Source organism: Panicum virgatum, chromosome 7N, assembly GCF_016808335.1.
Source record: "Panicum virgatum strain AP13 chromosome 7N, P.virgatum_v5, whole genome shotgun sequence".
NCBI classification, from domain to species: Eukaryota; Viridiplantae; Streptophyta; class Magnoliopsida; order Poales; family Poaceae; genus Panicum; species Panicum virgatum.
In genome coordinates, this window is record NC_053151.1 from 48,851,348 (window position 1) to 48,869,499 (window position 18,152).

An 18,152-nucleotide genomic window follows, 5' to 3' on the forward strand; every position below is an offset into this window, starting at 1 on the left:
TAAATACAATCAACCAAATATTATGGAAATAAAAAATTCTGAGTTGAATAACTGAAAAGTATCATGCCAATAGATAGGTAGTTTTGAGCTGAATAACTGAACCTTTCATATTCTTTTATTTAAATTAAGTTATTTATAAATTTTTTAATTTAACTTTAATATTTTTCATTCTCATAAAATGGAAAGCACCTAAGGGGAAAAAATTGTCTAGTTTCATCAGTTGGATGACCATTGTTATCCGGTTTTATAGTTGAAGGATGAAAATCGGACTTTTATGATAGGTAAGGGTGTAAACCGGACTTTTCACCCTTTTTTTACCCCTAGGAGAATTTGATTCTTTTTTCCTTCTGCCAAAATCAATTAATATGTTCTCAACAACAATTCTGTTCGCCGGTGTGTTCTTATTCGAAATGCACCTTTTCCTTCCTCTCTCTCTCTCTCTCTCTCTCTCTCTATCCACGAAATTAAACCGGCCTTCAGGAAAACAATCGGTCGCATACGAAGGGCGTAACGTGAAGCTAATATGATTCAGTTTCGTCTTTGGATTCAGAAAGAATGAAGCCTTCGTCTGCAACGTTCACGGTCGCCGTCGCGAGCTCCCACGCCTCCAGCTTGGTCACCTTCACCATGTCCGTCCCGTTGTTGAACACGAACATGTGGCTGTTGCTCGTCTGTGCGTGCTCGGGGTACACCCGTGCCGTGATGCAGGCCCTCCCCTCGGCGCCGTAGCTCTCCACCACCGAATGGTCGATCTGTTTCAGTGTACCGTGTCTGTCGATTTCCTCTTACGCACCTTACTAAAGAAGCAAATCGGTGAAGCAGCAGAACTCAACTCACCAGGGTTCTTAGCTTGATGGTCTTGTGCTCCTTGATGTCGATGTCCACGAATCCTCCGTAGGGCGGCTTGTACACCCCAGCTCGAGTAGATGACTTCGTCAGATCGGTGCACATGAGGAGCTTGTAGTCAGCATGGTGCCTGAACACCCGAAAGAACACGGCGGTGTGCTCCTGCAGGTCGCCGGAGGCCATCACGATGAGCCCGAACGGCCCGACGCCGCCCGGCACGGAGGCGCCCTTCTCCCCGCACAGCTTCTGCGGGTCCAGCAGCCAGTTGGGGTCGAGCGCCTCGGCGGCCTCCAGGCTCGGGATCTTGAACGCGACCTCCACGTCCGCCTGCGAGCCCGCGACGCCGACGATCTCGTTCATGGCTCCGGCGTTCAGCGCCGTGTCAAGGCGTAGGCCGACGCGCTTCCTCCTCAGCGTCTCGATCTCCTCGATGGGCCACTGCCGCAGCTGCTTCCCGTCCTTGTCCAGCCACAGCTTCCTCGGCACCGTCTGCATCGCACAAGCTAGTGAGCAGCTAGTGGATCGGATCATCGATGACAGGAGCTGCAGAATGCGTCAGATTGGTGACCTGAACGCCGGACCAGCCCCTGGCAACGTCGTCGGCCTGGCTGTCGGACTCGTTGGCCCACGACCACAGCACGCGCCGGTTCTTGCGCGCGTCGAAGAAGGACTTGGACGCGTAGACGTGCCCGTAGTCGAACCGCCGCCAGTTCCGGACGTCGTCGCCGCGCTCGGGCTCCGCCGGCACGAAGGTGTCCGCCGCGTCGTCGTACCGGCCGACCATGTAGTAGTCCTGGAGAGTGTCCATCACGCTGAGCTTGAGCACGTGGCTCACCCCGGGGCCGTTCGCCGACGTGTTGAGCCCGTCCTTGCCGTGCTGCTTCACCGCGAACAGGTCCGGGCACTCGACCATGCCGGCGGCGCGGGACGAGTGCAGGGGCGCGGCGTTCCGCTCCCAGCGCAGGAAGTCCGCGCTGCGGTACACCAGCGTGGACGCCACGCCGCTGACCTCGGCGGACACCGCGATGCGCCAGAGCCCGTCGCGGCCGCGCCACGCCGTCGAGGGGTCCCGGAACTTGTCGCCGGGGACGTCGGCCGGGAGAGCGATCACGGGGTTGTAGCTGGGCTTGACCCACTCGCGCAGGAGCGGGTCGGCCGGGTTCTTGGGGAACGCCACGTTCTGCACCTGCTCGTTGTTGGCGTCGATGCCCGTGTAGAGAATGGCCGGGGTGCCGCCGGGGAGGATGGTGGCGGAGCCCGACCAGCAGCCATTGATGTCGAATGGCGCCGTCGGGTCGAGCGCCGTGTCCAGGGCCGCCCAGTTGACGAGGTCGCCGGAGACGGAGTGGCCCCAGGAGAGGTTGCCGATGTCCCAGAGCGCGCCGTGTGGGTTGTACTGGTAGAAGAAGTGGTACATGCCGTTGTAGTACATGGGCCCTGTTCGTGTATAACGCCGGAAGCAACCGTCAGTTTTTCAGTATCCGGAAGTATGTCATGATCACTGATCAACAGGTTTGGCAGCAGTCCAGTTTTACACTGAGAAGCAGTTCAGTTTTACACTGAGAGTGACATGGTCTGGTCTGGTGATTTTAGGCAAAAGATTTGGAGAGCTGCATAGCTCCCTTAACTGAATTATTTGAATCTTCAAAGATTTGTTGTTCTTTACTGAAGTGGAACAAGATATTCTCTGTTCCGGGTTGCTACTAATCCACTCATGTCACGGAACAGGCAAAGAAAGCTTACGTGCAAGCATGTCTTCAGAGATGTGAGACACACCCACACTCCAAGTAGGTGCAGGGTGGCAGGCACACTTGGCAGTCCAATCTACCCTATCAACTTGGGGCCACACAAGCATCTTTCCCTGATTTTTCCTTTCTTTGTCTGCTTTTTCTTATCAACTATGGATAGGTTTAAGCTTCTGACACTATGTTCCTCCCAGGACATCATCCCACCCAAACTAATGGAGTTTAATTTGTACGGTTCAACTAGATACACCCAAGACAAGATAAAGTGATCCCAATTTAGCTTTATCAGAGCAAAGCAATCTTATAGGTGTCAGACATGGTAGTAATAGAAGAGAACGGAAGAAGAACAGAGGACCAAGAAGCAGAACGCACCATTCGGATCTGCTCGGCGCCGCGATCATCCGCAAGAATCCATCGGGATCAGCAGTTCGCCACGCGATCGAAAGTTCAGCTAATTCTGTTCTAGATCAAGGAATTGCACAAACGCCTGAAGACAAGTCAGCGCGCTTACCGTTCTGCCAGTTCTTGGCTGGCTGGAAGTGGTAGGCCGTCCTGCCGACATGGCGGCCCTCGCCCGTGGTCTCGGGGGCCAGCCGGAGAGCGGCGGAAGAGGACGCGAGGAGGCAGAGATGGAACGCGACGGTGGCGAGAGGAAGCCCCGCCATGGTCGCCAGGGGGGACGGGAGCAAAGTGGACGGGTCACCTCCCTCTGGCTGCTCTCCTGCTTCGCTCAAGAGTGCCGAATAAATAGCATCCCAAGTCTGAATTCTTAAAAGTTTGTTAGCAAGTGTGCAATTTTAAAGTGCGAAATGTTAGCATTAGACATGTGCTTTCCTCGGATGCACATGGAATGGTGATGTGCGAGCGATCTAGATTCCATCCTTTTGTTGTTGAGCTTTGATCTCTTAAAAAACTGGAGCTTTCGTTTCAAGATCCGATCGGGACCGGTTCAGGTCGTTTCTTAAAGGTCACCACCGGCCAGACGACATTTCAGTATCGTGGCCTAGCGAACGGGATCTACATTTACTCCGCCGCAAGTGATCCCTTCTCTGACGCAAAGTTACCTGGAAACCATCACGAATAAGAGGTGGTAGCCGATAGATCATAGGTTACTGATCTGCTTTACGTATTACTGAACACTGAATCTTGATAACAGTGTAACTTTGTAAGACCATCAGAGGTGTGTGGATGCTCATGCACGCCATTCAGGCACAAGACAAGGCTATTTCTTGGGGATGCTTCAGGGCTTTGTAGTCTTCTGATGGTCTGAATATATGATCTAGATTACTTGTAAGCTAATGTCGTGGTTCTCTTAATGATTTCCTAGTCAAATGATGCGCGAAGGTTGCTTCTGCATCTGGCCAACTAGGACTAGGAAATAGAATATAGTTGCTGATCAGCTGCTGGCCTGCTGGGTACTTTCATGAGTTGTTAAACGTTAGAGGAAGCCACCTTTTTTTTTCTTTTCTTTTTTACAAGTGGCATTTATCCATGATCTTTGTCCTGACTGAACTTGGTCCTCAATAACTAAACTTCACATCACCATCATTCTTTTTTTTTTTTGAGATTTCATCACCATCCTTCTTAGTACATCTTCAGGTGAAACGATGGCTTCTGATTGATGCAAGAGGATAGCGCCTTTTGGCCCATGTCACAGCACTCTGTGTGAGGGAGAGAGAGTTGTTGGCCCACAGTAGATAAACAATGGCCCATCCGCACGCACGGCCCACCAATAGAAATACGCACATACACGGCCCACTATGATCTGCTCCAAGCCTATCCGAAAAAAGAGAAAGAAAAGGGGCTCTCTTCCTCCAAACTGTAACAAAGCCCAAAAGAGGAGAGGGAGACGACGACGACGACGCGGCACCATGGCGACGGCACAGGCAGCCTCGGCGTCCCCCACCCACCACCGCGCGTCCCCGGGGACGTCGCCGCCGCAGCCGCCGTACCCCAGCGCCGCCAGGATCGCGGACTCCTCCTGCTTCCCCCAGTACACCGCCTCCCTCAAGTGTATGCGCCCAACTATATCCAACCGCCCTAATCCCCAATCTGGCCGCCGCCATCTCCTCCTCTCCTCGATCCCTTCGCACTTCCACGTTCACTAGGGACTTAGGGAGCTCTTCCTTTGTACAGCTGCACTGTATGGTCGCTCGCTGATGCTATCGTTGTTTCTTAAGGTTTGGAGGCCAACCAGGACAAGAGCAAGTGCCAGCAGCAGTTCGACGATTACAAGGAGTGCAAGAAGAAAGAGGTTTGTCTTTTGTCTTCCCGATTCCTCCGCAAACTTGGTGGTGATACGCGATAGATGGACTCAGTTGTTCCACACAGTCTCACTCTCTGTTAGTTGTCCAAGAAGCTTCAGCCCAACGACACCCATGATTACTACATACTCCCTCCGTCCCAAAATAAATGCAATTCTAGGACGGGACACGTAAAACAATGCTAGGTGCAAAATTATTAAATCGCCCCTTGTCTTTTGCAAGAAAAATCTAGACATTGACTTGTCTTTTGTATGAGAAGTTTTCGGAGACTCTTGTCTTTTATGGTTGCTAGGTCAAAATTGCATTCTTTGTGGAACAAATTTTGAACCATAAAATTATATTTATTTTGGGACGGAGGGAGTAGACTCACTAGCCTTTTAACCATGTCATATTGGTCAACAGAGATCCCTACAGTAGCTACCTGTACTCCAATGGGGGGAACTGTTTTTTCAGAAAATCTTGCTGCTGTAAAATGCGTGCTTTACTCTTTAGATATTCAAGGAAAAAAATGCATCAGCAGTAAGCTAGTAACTTTGGCATGATGGCATCAACGTGCAGAACTGGGCACAGAGATGTAGCATCCCAAATGTGCTTAGTTGAGTTCAAAACTCTGTGTGGTGCATTTGATTGACGAGCTTAGCTGATTTTCATATTGGTAGCACCAACGTTTCTAGGGTCATCACTTCGGTGATTTTAGCCTTGTTTTTCCATTTGTTGCCCCATCTGCATATAGCTTCACCCCATATCCATCCAGTATCCTGACTGTAGCGATTATAATGTTTTGAGTTATGACTGATGCTCTGTTCCTCCTTGGATACTACCTTACAGTTGGATGCACATAAGTAAAGGACTAGAGTTTGGTAACTTTTAGCTATAAAACCCACCACCAAGATCTGCTCCAAAGTCTGAATTTTTTACTGCAATGGCCTGAATACTAAATCTAAATCATCATATGGTCATTTACTTACAATTTTACCATTTTTATGGCCCTGTCTCCTATAGTGCTTATTGACCTTCCCAAAAGCATTGTTCCTTTCTCCCCCCTCACCTCCTCCTCCCGCCTTTTCTTTATGAGCTATCCTTTTCCGATGTTAAAAGCAGTAAATGCTGTCTTGACACATACACAAAAAGTTAGGTTTGGGTAAGGTCACAGTCTCACAGATGAACTCATATCATACCCCGCTCATGCACCGTAGCAAATTTTATTGTAGTAGTTGTCCGGATAAACAAATAATTAATATAATTGTGCATGCCCAGTGAGTTGTATTTCTGATTTTGTTAATAAATCGAAATGCTATTTATCATATTTGCAGGTACTAAAAACCCAGGTTATTTGATTCATTAATCTGAACTAAAGTGTATCCAAACTTTTCTTTAAACATGAGTGTTTCAGTTGGTACTGTTTTCCAAGTAACACTCCTGTATACACACTTGTTTGATTCCCGCATTTTTCTTCATTTATTTCACAATGTTGATTATCTCATGTCCTTTGTGTTTCAATATTTTTCAGAGGGAGGCTCGGCTTGAATGGAATAAAAGCCGATCACTTTTTGGGTGAACAGTGGCGTTCCCCCTGAGCAATCTGCTGGTGATGTGCAATAAGTTGCTTCCTGATTCGAGTGAAATCACAGCGTCTTTCGTTTCGTGATGATCCTTTATAAGTTGTGCAAGGTAGGAAATAGTAGATCAGTCTCTAGGTTGAGGGAGATGTAAGGTCCGAGCACAGCTCATTAGCTCAATGGCTTTGGCGAGCGAATCTGATGAGCAAAGATGTATTTTGAGAGTCATCGGGTGTCATGACACGAGGATTTGCTAAATAAAATTTTATTTCTGGAACGCTTTTACTCCAAAGTATTATCTTGCGTTCTTGTGGTTTACATCCGCCTGTTCTTCCTGCCGTGCCCTGTGGAAGTGGAAGTTCACCTTTGATGCAGTATGAGCTGGTCTGGAATGACGAACTCTACTCACATTGGTAATTTATCGCCTTTCTGCTACACATGGGCCATTTATCACGTTTGCCCTGTTTGTGACTTTAATATAAAACTGGAAAAACCCATCAGTGGCTTCATGTCGAAAGATTATTTGTTAGTCTAGGTGTGCCAATCTGTAGGTGCTGTTGTAACAAACTTGCCAACGATGACTCATGTTGCTCTCTTTCTTTCTTTCAGCTGTAGCATGTTACCTAGCTACTTGGTTTTCCTCATAGAACGGTCGCCTTGTTTCTCTACCGAAGACTCCATGCCCCCTCTGAATGTTCCATTGGATTTTCACAAACATTGTGAAGCATTTTCAGTTCAAACTTGCATTCGCACAGATCAAACTTCGAGTTAGATAGGAGCGATCGTGGCGTCACCTCCTAGAGGAGGGACGGCACTGTAACGAGGTCATCGACTTTCCTCTGCGAGGAAGAGCCATTGTTACCCCCACGTCTGGCCCGACAGCGAGCAGTAAAAGTGCTCAAGATCTTCAGCAGAACTAGTCCAACGCTGAGCATTTCACTCCACCTCACTGTGCTGAACCTCAAAATCAAACAAATCAAACGATACATACACTGAAATTGAACCTACCACCAGGGTTTCATTTACCGACCGGACCGACCAAACCGCCGGGGTCCGGTACCGGTATACCGGTCCGGTTTGGCCGGAAACTGGTCGGTACCGGTCGAATTCAAATTTGAATTCAAAAAACTCAGTTCAACCGGTTCGTACCGGTATACCAACCGGTTTGACCGGTTTGAATTCAAATCCAAATTTAAAATCGCATGTGTAACCGGTTTGGAACGGTATACCGGCCGGTTTGACCGGTTTACCGGCCAGTTTGACCGGTTTACCAAGTGGGCCTTAATGGGCCGTCTCATTTTTTTTCTTTTCTTTTTTGGTTTAACTTTAAATGCCCAAAAAGTATGTTAAACGAACGAATTTTTGAGAAAATTTGACACCATTAGATTCGTCGCACCTTGAAGTATTTTTGGGAATTTTTCATTTTTTTAATTCAAATTTGAATTTTGAATTTGGGCCGGTTTGGTACCGGCCCAAACCGGAACCGAACCGGACCGGTCCGGTTTGACCGGTAACCGGACCGGTTCCCACCGGTTTTGTAAACCCTGCCTACCACTATCCAACACTAACCAATCTATAAATCTCCAGATAGCTAAAGAACGCCTTTGGGGCTGCCATGACAAGCCAGATGCCAACCCTCTAATGCCCCACAAATCACAAGCTCCACAAGGAAGTTTGCCTAACGAACTGAGTTCAGGAGAAGAGTCTTCGGGACCAAGCCGAGGCAGGCACTGGTTGAACCGCAGCTGCTGCTGCTTTATGGGCGATGCTTGATGCCTTCTCTTTGGCTTCCACCATCCGTGCTCCCTTGGGATCAGCCAGAAGGGATTTCTGGAAGGATTGTGGAAACCCTGTTGCGATGATTGTCACGTGTATCTCACCAGTGTAGCGGTCATCAACAACAGCACCAAAAATTATGTTTGCTGAAGGATCGGCAAGGCTTGTAACAATCTGCAAAAGGTAAATGAGTGCTTACTTTTAGGATGTATGTTCGCTAATTAATACTTCATACACCTACAAGCTTGATCCCAGTGAAACTACATCATCACTATGACATTAAACATTCACATATCTGATCCATCTAATCTACTTGAGGATACCCAACATTTCTTCATTTCCCAGAATTTTTGAAAAAACATTAAAGGAAATGTAGATGCACCTGGGATACTTTGTTCACTTCTTGCAAAGTGATGTCCTTTCCACCAGTGATATTGTACACGACGCCAGTAGCTGCCTCAATGGATGATCCAATCAAGGGAGCAAGTGTTGCCTGCTCAGCAGCTTCTTGGGCCCGATTTTTACTGGAAGAAACACCAACGCCAAGCATGGCAGTTCCAGAGTTTTTCATGACAGCTTTCACATCAGCAAAATCAACATTTACTAGTCCAGGTATCTGCAAAGTTTCCGTATAAGTTATTATCACAATTTGCAACTAATTTAGTGCAGAACGGGGAAGAAACCACCCACCGTGATGATGTCCGATATTCCTTGAACACCCTGACGAAGGACATCATCTGCAAGAAGGAACGCATCTTGCAAGGGCGTGTTTTCATCGGCAACATCTAACAACTTATCGTTTGGGATCACAATAAGTGTGTCTACACTCTTTTCTAGCTTCTCTAGTGCTTCCAGTGCCTGAAATGGTTATACACAAGTCATGATGTCAAGTAACTAAAGAAAAGAAAAAAAACTGTATTAGGAAATGAAACTGTGGTTGATTGGCCAAAAAACCGTTCATAGAAATTCAGAAGTCCCAATAGCTAAATGAATTCACACTGCACAAGCCACCCAGATACTTGCAATTACTTTTGGGCATCCAGTTTATATAAAGGCAGGAACTAAAGTTGATGAGAGGAACTACAGGTAATGCTATATCTGACATCCAGTTCATATATGAACAGCAAGAAGTGCTGGCAAGAAATGCTCAAGTTCATATATGGACAGCAAGAAATGCTGTAAATTATCATTGTTACTACTGCAAATAATTTGAATTCAGGAGAGGGGACCTCAGATACTTGCCTGTAGAGAGCGTTTACGGCCTTCAAAGCTGAATGGATAGGTGACAACACCAACGGTAAGATAACCAGCTTCCTTTGATATCTGGGCAACAACTGGAGCAGCACCGGATCCAGTACCTCCACCCATTCCAGCTGTTATAAAGACAAGATCTGAATCCCTCAGGGCAGTGGCTATGGCTTCTCTTGATTCCTCAGCAGCCTGCTCTCCCAAATTTGGTTTTCCACCAGTACCTGTCATGAGCTATCATATTTAGTGAATCTAGCTAATCTCCGCAGCATTTTTCAGTAGAAATTTACGTATTTACACAGTACATCTGTAACAGGATACTAAGGCGCTTCCAAGCATTATCTATATTCTCGGTGCATGTTTCTACATGATACAAACTGAAGAGGTGCCACATTTGCATGAAAACTTTCTTTTTACACATGTAAAGCATAACTAAAGGAGGAACATATAATATTACCTAGTCCACGAGTCAACTGCTCCCCAATTTGCAGAGGATACTGCGCTTGTGAAGTAATAAGGGCCTGGGAATCCGTGTTTATAGCATAAAATTCAATACCCTGAAATCATATAGTCCAGTTATCAGAATTGAGGAGGCAACGATGAAAATAGAGTGATTGTCACCGTTAAATCATAAATAATAAATTGGACCTCAACATTGATTGCATAGATGTTCCAATAGTTACAGATTAGCATATCATAAAAAAAACAGATGACTAAGCAAATCCTCTTACACTAAACTAAGGCCTTGTTCGGTTAGACATGGATTCATTCCGGGCCGGGAATGATAAAAACAATCAGAAATATAACAAGAGACCGGGATTTCATTCCGAGTCGAAAACTAATTGCAATAAAATATGCTTATGATAGCTACATTAAAAGACATGGAGTCAATCCACGAGTCTAGAGGTGTGGAATCAATCCTTGTCTCTTGTTGTACTTATTATGAGTCTATTGTGTTGCAATTAGTTTTTGACCCGTAATGAAATCCGGTCTCTTGTTATCTCTCTTATTGTTTCTATCATTCCCGGCCCGGAATGAATCCATGCCCAACCGAACAAGGCCTAAAGCACTGTTCTATGGGCTGTGGCAGGTATGAAATTGGATGGGGAGGAAATAAGCAAGGTCGAGCATCAAACTACTAACTTAGTCTTTTTTTTTGTTTCAAAAAACTACTAACTTATTTTTCGAGAACGAAAACTGCTGTTCTAGAGTTCCCATCAGATTATCAAGTATTACTCCAGAAAAAATCATATGCCTAACAATGGCATTGTTATGAACAGTTTCATGGAATTGGATGGAGAGGAGGGTATATATTCTTCTAAATTTCCATCAAATAGATCTACACGCTGTTATGAACGGCATAGAAAGCAAAGCCCAAACCCGAATGAGACGGGTCAGGGAGCGCCGCCGCTACCTGGAGGCCGCTGCCGATCATGCGGTTGACGGCGTTGTTGCCACCGCCTCCGACGCCCACCACCTTTATCCTCGCCGTCTCCACCGGCGCGAACGAGCACCGAGCGGTCGTGCGGCGGGGCCGCCTGTGGTCCCGCCACCCGCTTCGTGGCGAGGCGCGCAGGTGAGCCCGGCCCGGAAGGCGGACGAGGGCGGAAGCCGAGGAGGCAGCACCGCGCGAGGCCATGGCCACTCGCTCCCCTCGTTGGTGGCGAAATGCTGGCACGGGGAGGTCAGAGGTGGGCGCGTGAAGCGGGGATGGGATCTGAACTGGTCTAGGGTTTTGAGAATTTGGAGGGTTTTGTTGTCTTACTGAATTTTTTGTGAAATTCAGTATGTTACTAATATGTTATAGAATGATTTATTTGGGATTTTTTTTAACTATTTCAGTGCACAGTATCATTGCATAATTACCAAGAGTGCTATGTCAGCTTGATAATGGAATGAAACCACCTCTCTCAATACAAAGTTTCATATATAAGCGGTCACATTTAATTTAGTATTAATGATCAAATGTGTCATGTGACCAATAGAAATTGATGAACTGTAGATGAAACTTAAATCCTCTCATTAGAGTTTTTATTCCAATTTTATAGCTCTTGGTAACTGTGTACACCATGTTTCATCACCTAAACCTGTATTCTTCTCTTTCTTCTTAGATCGATCTCAATGGAGTTTTATTAGAGTTTTATGGAATTTAATTTTGCTGATGTGGTAGGATATTTCATAGGGGAGAAATGGAAAAGTTTCATGAAATACGACATAGTTTCATTCCTATGACACTTATTCGGTTTAGTTACCTAGTTTTTCTCCAGGTAACCGTACAATGAAACCATGCACTGAAACTGATCTTAAATTGCATCTCACATCATCATTTTTGTCTATGTAACATAAGAATGAATGATCTTAGTGACATGGAGAAAGTTTGGGGATTTTCTAGACGTATGTATTTATTTGTTTAAGTAGTATTCATTTCTAATTATGCTGTAATGAATCTTTTAAAAATATTTGCTATATCAAGCATCAAATGCTAAAAAAAGAGGTTAAACAACGACACATGATAAAATATATTTAGAAACAAGCATGTTAAAGTATATGAAGTATCCAGTCAATTTTAAAACGGAAGCAGATTATCAAACATTTACGAAGTTATTCTTTTGTGAAGTCATAATTGATAGCTGACACGGTTTATTTGGGCATGATTCCCAACAAGGATGGAAATGTGGGTTCCCCCTAAACGCGGCCCATCTCCGATCAACTTCGGCCTTTCACGCGGCCCGTCTCGGCCTAGCCCACGATCGCTCTTCTCAGCAACTGCCAAGGCGTCCCGGGGCGGGGGTCCACGGGGGTGTCTATTCCTCGCACTATGCGAGATTAGGGGAACCCATCGCAGAGGCGAGCACCCCCCGCCGCCCCCGCCGTCGACCACCTCCCCGGCTCCGGCGGCCTCCGCCGCCGTCCTCGACCACCACCACGCTAACCAATCTCGCCGCCGTGCTGTTGATCCACCACCGCTGCTGCCTTCTCTCGCCCCCGCCGGCGGCCTCCGCCCACCGGAGGTCCTACCCTGCCCGGAGCGCCGTCTTGCCCTCCGCCGGCTGAACCGCCGCTGGGCCGCCGCCCCCGGCCCTCTCCTCTAAGTCCGGCAGCCATGGAGGCCGCCCCAGCCCCCAGCAACCCAAAACCCTAAAGCTCCGCCGCCTTCCGCCACCACCCGCCCGCCGGCGACCTCACCGACGCCCCCCAACCACCCCCGGACCCGGTGGCCACCACAAATCGCGAGGAGGAAGAAGAACAGTGTGTGCGGCCCCACTTGCAGGGAGCGTCGGCGCCTTCTGCAACGTGTCCGCGCTGTTTCACGCGCACGCGATGAATAGAATTTCCGGGGGGTCCACTGGCGCAGAAACCGCGCCCCCTACCCACTCACAAGCAGGGTTAAAAAAACCGTTCGAAACCGGACCGGTTACCGCGGTTACCGGTCTAACCGGCCCGGCCCGGCCCGGTTCCGGATCCGGACGGTTAGAAACCGGGCCAAATTCAAATTTTAAATTTGAATTCCAAAAAATGGAAAAATCCCAAAAAATTCTTAAAAATACTTCAAGTTGTGACGAATCTAATGGTGTCAAATTTTTCAAATATTCGTTCATTTAGTATACTTTGCGAGCATTTGAAGTTAAAAAAAACGTGCATACAAAAGTATACAAATACAATGTAAAAGTAGTACAAAAAAGGGTTGGAGGGTTCATTTAGGCTAAAACATATTATACAAACATTCATTTAGTATACTTTGCGGGCATTTGAATTTAAACTAAAAAAGAAAAAAAATTGAATTTGGTCAGTTACCGTTCAAACCGACCGGTTACCACTCAAACCGACCGGTAACCGGTCAAACCGGACCGGTAAACCGGTCAAACCGGCCGGTTAGCCGTTCGAAACCGGTATTACTGCGGGTTTTGAATTCAAATTTGAGTTAAACGATTTTTACCGGTAATCGATGACCGATTAGCCGGAACCGGGCGCCCACGGTTCGTACTCAACGGTCCGGAAAAAAATCCCTGCTCACAAGTCACAACCGCATCCAAAACTATGGGCACTCTCGTCATTCCGCCCGTCGTCTCGCATAGTCGCATCCTCCCCGTCTCGACACGCAGCATTCCCCACCCACTCTCATGACACGTGGGCCCATCCTCCCCTAGCCCTCCCCATCCGCGGCTGCGTAAGCGACCTGTCCTTTTCCCATCTTTTCCTCCCCTCCCGACGAAATGTGCCCTAGTTTAACAAATCGGCAGAGAGGCTAGACCGAGGGCCAGGAGAGAGAAAGGGTGAGGGGGAGAGGCGAGGAGAGAGAAAGAGAGACCAAGCGCCAGAGACACAGAGAGGGGCGGAGGAGAGAGAGAGGGAGGGGGGAAGGAATCGCGGGAGGGAAGCGGGGTTTTTTTCGAGATTTGAGTTTTTCCCACGCTCCCGCCATGGTGTCCGACCAGGAGATCGCTAGCTGCGTCGAGTCCCTCCTCCGCGGCTCCGCCGGCGGGTCCGGGGAGGCCTCGCTTGCCGCCGTGCTGCAGCAGGCGGAGGCCAAGTTCGGAACGGACCTCTCCCACAAGGCGCAGTTCATCCGCGACCAGATGGACCTCTTCTTCGGCCCGCGCCTCCAGCCGCAGCCGCCGCCCAAACCCCAGGCGGCCCCTCCGCCGCAGGCTATTACAACCGCGGCCTCCGTGCCGCAGCCCCAGGCTCAGGTCCTGCAGCAGGCGCAGGCCCCGCCTCTTGCACAGCAGATTCAGGCGCAGCCGCAGCAGCACCAGCAGCTCGCGGCGCTCCAGCCGCAGCTCATCTTCCAGGCCATGCCTCAGCTCCCTGCCCCAGCCACCATCCCTGCGGTGTCCTCACCGCCGGCCGTACCAGCCATGGCCTTCTACCCGCCGCCGCCGCTCGCCTTCCGCTACACCACCGGCCTAGGCGGGGCCGCCACGGGTGGGACCGTCTCCTTCCAACAGCCGGCCCCTGGAGTCGGGGGCACTGCTCTCCCCACCGCGGCATCGCAGGTCGCCGGCGACAACAAGGAAAGGTGAGCTGTCGTGAAATTAGGGTTTCCGTTCCCCAGATTGAGTTGGCTATAGTATCTCAAACAATTGGCGGTGAAATCTACTTTGTTTTGACTTCTAGTTGGTCGATTTATTTGACTAGCTTTGCTAATGTTGATGATTCAATGCCAATACAGATGATGTCTATTCGGAATCATGAATTGGCTTTATTCTGGCAAAGTTAGGGTTAGGGTTTAGTTTAAACTTTCTTAGCTGATTTGTCAGGTTTCACTTTATACAAGTGGTTTTTACGTACTGTAGTGTTCAGGACGGTTTGCTTAGGATGGCATTTTCTGCCTTTTTTGACTGTAGATAGTTATCTAGTAACTGCTCTGTTGTTGTTTTGTTGCCAATTTCTGTTAACTCAAAGTATTGGTCAAACAGATAGGAATCCAGGCACGGTTGTGTTGACTGCTTTTATTTGTATTATGCCTTTTGTGCTTCTAAAAGTTTTCTGCGAAATAGAAAAGGTCAATTCTACGGATACGTTTCAGGTAAAAAGGGCATGTGGACTAGTAGTTTACTAAGACATACAAACTACCAAGGAAGGTAGATGTGCTGTGTTTCATGAATTTATTTTGATTTATATCACCACTTCCTGGTTCCTGAGAACAATTGAATATAACTAACTGTTTTCCTTGTCTGTTTGAGTCTTGTTTTCCAATTTCTCATTTTACTTAATGGTCCCTGTAGACTGCTCTTGTCATTTGCAGACATTTACAAATCCCTCTCCCTCTCTCTCATGAAAAGCTGTTCCCTCGAACATAAGTACATGTGTGTATTTTAATATTGTACCAATAAGCTGTCATCTCAGTTTTTGTGTAGTACTATTTCTATTTGCAGCTGCTGGCTGTATTTAGCCTCAGTACTTGTTTCTTTGGATTTGTTTTTTAGATTCATTTTCCTGGCTAACTTAATGTGCTTGCACGCACCTTTTTGCATGTATGTCTTGTTTCTTCTTCGAGGGGTATTGGTTAGCTTGTACCCTAGAACCATGTCACACAGCACTGATATGGAAGCTGGTCCCGAAATTTATTTTATTTTGCTTGGACAATATGTTGACCAAACTCTTGGGCTCTTGTACCCCAAGGACCAATATTTATATAGAAGTTTTTTCATTTTTCTGGCCAGGACCACTGTTCAGTTTTAGAGACTTTATTACTCTAGTGTGTAACCTGATTTATACTTTGCTATAGTACCTGTGCTTTTCCTTTTATGAAACACACTGATTGTTGATTATGTGCAATTTCTCCTAGTGCTTCTAAGCGGAAAAGGGGTGGACCTGGTGGTTTAAATAAAGTTTGTGCAATTTCACCTGAACTTCAGACCATTGTTGGCGAGACTGCTATGTCAAGAACTCAGGTACTGCTTACTTTTCATTATGATAGAAATGTACTCTACGCTGTTCAGTACTCTTTGAATGATGTCTTTAGAAAATTTCATTCAGATTGTGAAGCAGCTGTGGGCATATATCAGGCAGAATAATCTTCAAGATCCTGATGACAAAAGAAAGATCATTTGCAATGATGAACTTCGTGTGGTTTTTGGAACTGACACCACTGACATGTTTAAGATGAACAAATTGTTGGCTAAGCACATTACCCCACTTGATCCAAGTACAGGCTTCTATTTCTTTTGGTCAATATATGCTTATCTATATTTGCATCTGTGAAACTTTGCTCCATGGAAATCTTCTCAAGTACTTTGTCATGGCATTGCAGAAGATCAAATTCGCAACGTGAAAAGAATGAAGGCTCCCACCGAGACTCCTCAACATGGACAACTCATTAATCAACCCTCTGTGATTATTTCTGACGCGCTAGCAAAGTTTATTGGAACTGATGGAACATTCCCTCAAGAGGATGCTCTGAAATACCTCTGGGATTACATAAAGGCAAACCAACTCGAGGTATGGCTCTGTCCTACCTTTTTGTTACATTCACTGTCCATTTTTAGAGGTACATTGAGTGCATGTGCTGCAGACAATTCAGTTCCGGAAAACACTTTTAATTAGGTTTTCAAAAGCAGTCTAACAAGGAAAGCTGAAGAATGACCTGGTACATTCAACACCATTTGTTTTAGTGCTACAAACTTGAATTGTAGACCCCCATATCTGAACTGACTGTTTGGTATGCTACATCACTACAGTGTGTTTCGCGGGGGGGGGGGGGGGGGGGGGGCGTATGAGGTATGAGAGTTGTTCATAAGTTCTCTGGAGAACTAGGAGCATCCTTCCTGGGAGGAGACAACCATTCTGACATTGTGTAGACATTTATTTATCTGCATATCTTCATTGGTTCAGATACCCTGGAATCTTAGATTGAGGTTGGAAGAGTGTGGCCACAATGCATCAATTTATATTAGCAGTTGTGAAATACCAGGCAAGGAAACAAATGCCTGGATTGTGGTGTGTGTGTTTTTTTCTTTAACTTGCATCTAAGGTTCCTAATATTATTTCCCTTAGGTCATGGGATTATCAAGTGAATGAGACTATAAACAGTGAAATATACACTTAATACCACAAACATCAATTGCTCTATTTGATTTTGCGCAGGATGTCATCAATGGATCGATATTATGTGATTCAAAACTTCAAGAGCTATTTGGCTGTGAAAGCATTCCTATGTCAGGATTATCAGAAATGCTTGGTCACCACTTCATCAAGAAGACATAGCAAATCCTCATTAACAGGTTAGTTTTTTCACAGTACCACATTCAGCCCAGACTTCAGGGATGGTGATGGCATCATCCGTAATATATCTTTAAATGATTGCATGACGCTTTTGAAGAGTTTTTATACGATGATCTGAATTGTAGTATTGTAACCATAATCTGATAAGGTTGTGCTTTGTTTTGTTCTAATTTGGTAATTTTCTTTTCTTGTGTGCAGATCTAGGTTTGCAGTGTGGCAGATATCATAGGCCTAACATTACCATATGGTGTTCTTGACAGAATGGACAGCATAGCTTATGTATTTCTTCAATGTTATGGATTATGAATTGTCAGGCAAAGATCAGATTATTGTGGTAGCCTGTAGTTTGTTATTCATTCAGGCCACCGCTGTGGTACTGGTGTAACCTTTACTGAATTCGTAGTGTTAGTTCCTAAATGTCTAAATGTCATGCTGACTATGTAAAGTTAAGCTTTCAATTGAGTGCCAGGTTGAACTCTTAAAATGCTATAAACTTTAATTGTACTGTTGTTTTTCCATATTGGGGCCATGAGGGCAATCTGAGTTAACTGCCCACCAGTCCAAGTGGTTTGCAGAGGTCTCTTCTTCCAAGAGTAGCATAAGATTTCTTTGTCTTCTTTTTTGCTTTTAGAAAAGATTGTGCGTCCAAGAGTCTTGCTTGACTTGGGCCTGGTGGTTGGATGGGAAATGTCAAAGTAAAAAAAAAGTAACGGCTATTCGATGCTTCAGTTGCCAACATTATTCAAGAGCTCTGTACCCAAGTAACCAATAGCTCCGCAGTCGCCCAGCGGGCAGCGGCGAAGCCGGCAACTGCGACTGTCACATGCGGCACACAGGCCTCAACTTTAGCCCATTCACATCACATCAAAACTTTAACCCTACCACATAAAAAAATCTTGATATTACTATTTAGAAGTATTAAATAAAATTTAATTATAAATTTTTTACATATAAATGGGTGCTAATTCACGAGATGAATCTAATTA

General features: G+C 46.4%; 4 protein-coding genes across 4 annotated transcripts; 2 read left to right on the top strand and 2 right to left on the bottom strand.

Moving 5' to 3' along the window:
* Positions 1-337: 337 nt before the first annotated feature.
* LOC120683204 (beta-fructofuranosidase, insoluble isoenzyme 7-like) lies at positions 338-3,354 on the bottom strand. The gene is made up of 5 exons (XM_039965232.1): positions 3,103-3,354; positions 2,964-2,972; positions 1,415-2,283; positions 838-1,335; positions 338-752 (listed from the first exon to the last, which is right to left on the bottom strand). The coding sequence occupies exons 1-5, from the start codon at positions 3,254-3,256 to the stop codon at positions 519-521; spliced, it is 1,764 nt and encodes a 587-aa protein (XP_039821166.1). The 5' UTR covers positions 3,257-3,354; the 3' UTR covers positions 338-518.
* Positions 3,355-4,351: 997 nt separating this feature from the next.
* LOC120681379 (cytochrome c oxidase-assembly factor COX23, mitochondrial-like) lies at positions 4,352-6,709 on the top strand. Its single transcript, XM_039962871.1, has 3 exons — positions 4,352-4,604; positions 4,772-4,845; positions 6,366-6,709. Exons 1-3 carry the CDS (start codon positions 4,352-4,354, stop codon positions 6,411-6,413), a joined length of 375 nt encoding a protein of 124 aa, XP_039818805.1. The 3' UTR covers positions 6,414-6,709.
* A 1,260-nt stretch (positions 6,710-7,969) lies between these two features.
* Positions 7,970-11,161, bottom strand: LOC120683123 (cell division protein FtsZ homolog 1, chloroplastic-like). Its single transcript, XM_039965148.1, has 6 exons — positions 10,853-11,161; positions 9,896-9,995; positions 9,433-9,662; positions 8,881-9,048; positions 8,573-8,806; positions 7,970-8,364 (listed from the first exon to the last, which is right to left on the bottom strand). The coding sequence occupies exons 1-6, from the start codon at positions 11,075-11,077 to the stop codon at positions 8,107-8,109; spliced, it is 1,215 nt and encodes a 404-aa protein (XP_039821082.1). The 5' UTR covers positions 11,078-11,161; the 3' UTR covers positions 7,970-8,106.
* Positions 11,162-13,666: 2,505 nt separating this feature from the next.
* LOC120682194 (forkhead box protein D2-like) lies at positions 13,667-17,684 on the top strand. Its single transcript, XM_039963987.1, has 6 exons — positions 13,667-14,458; positions 15,731-15,836; positions 15,922-16,090; positions 16,196-16,383; positions 17,029-17,165; positions 17,365-17,684. Exons 1-5 carry the CDS (start codon positions 13,860-13,862, stop codon positions 17,146-17,148), a joined length of 1,182 nt encoding a protein of 393 aa, XP_039819921.1. The 5' UTR covers positions 13,667-13,859; the 3' UTR covers positions 17,149-17,165; positions 17,365-17,684.
* Positions 17,685-18,152: the final 468 nt, after the last annotated feature.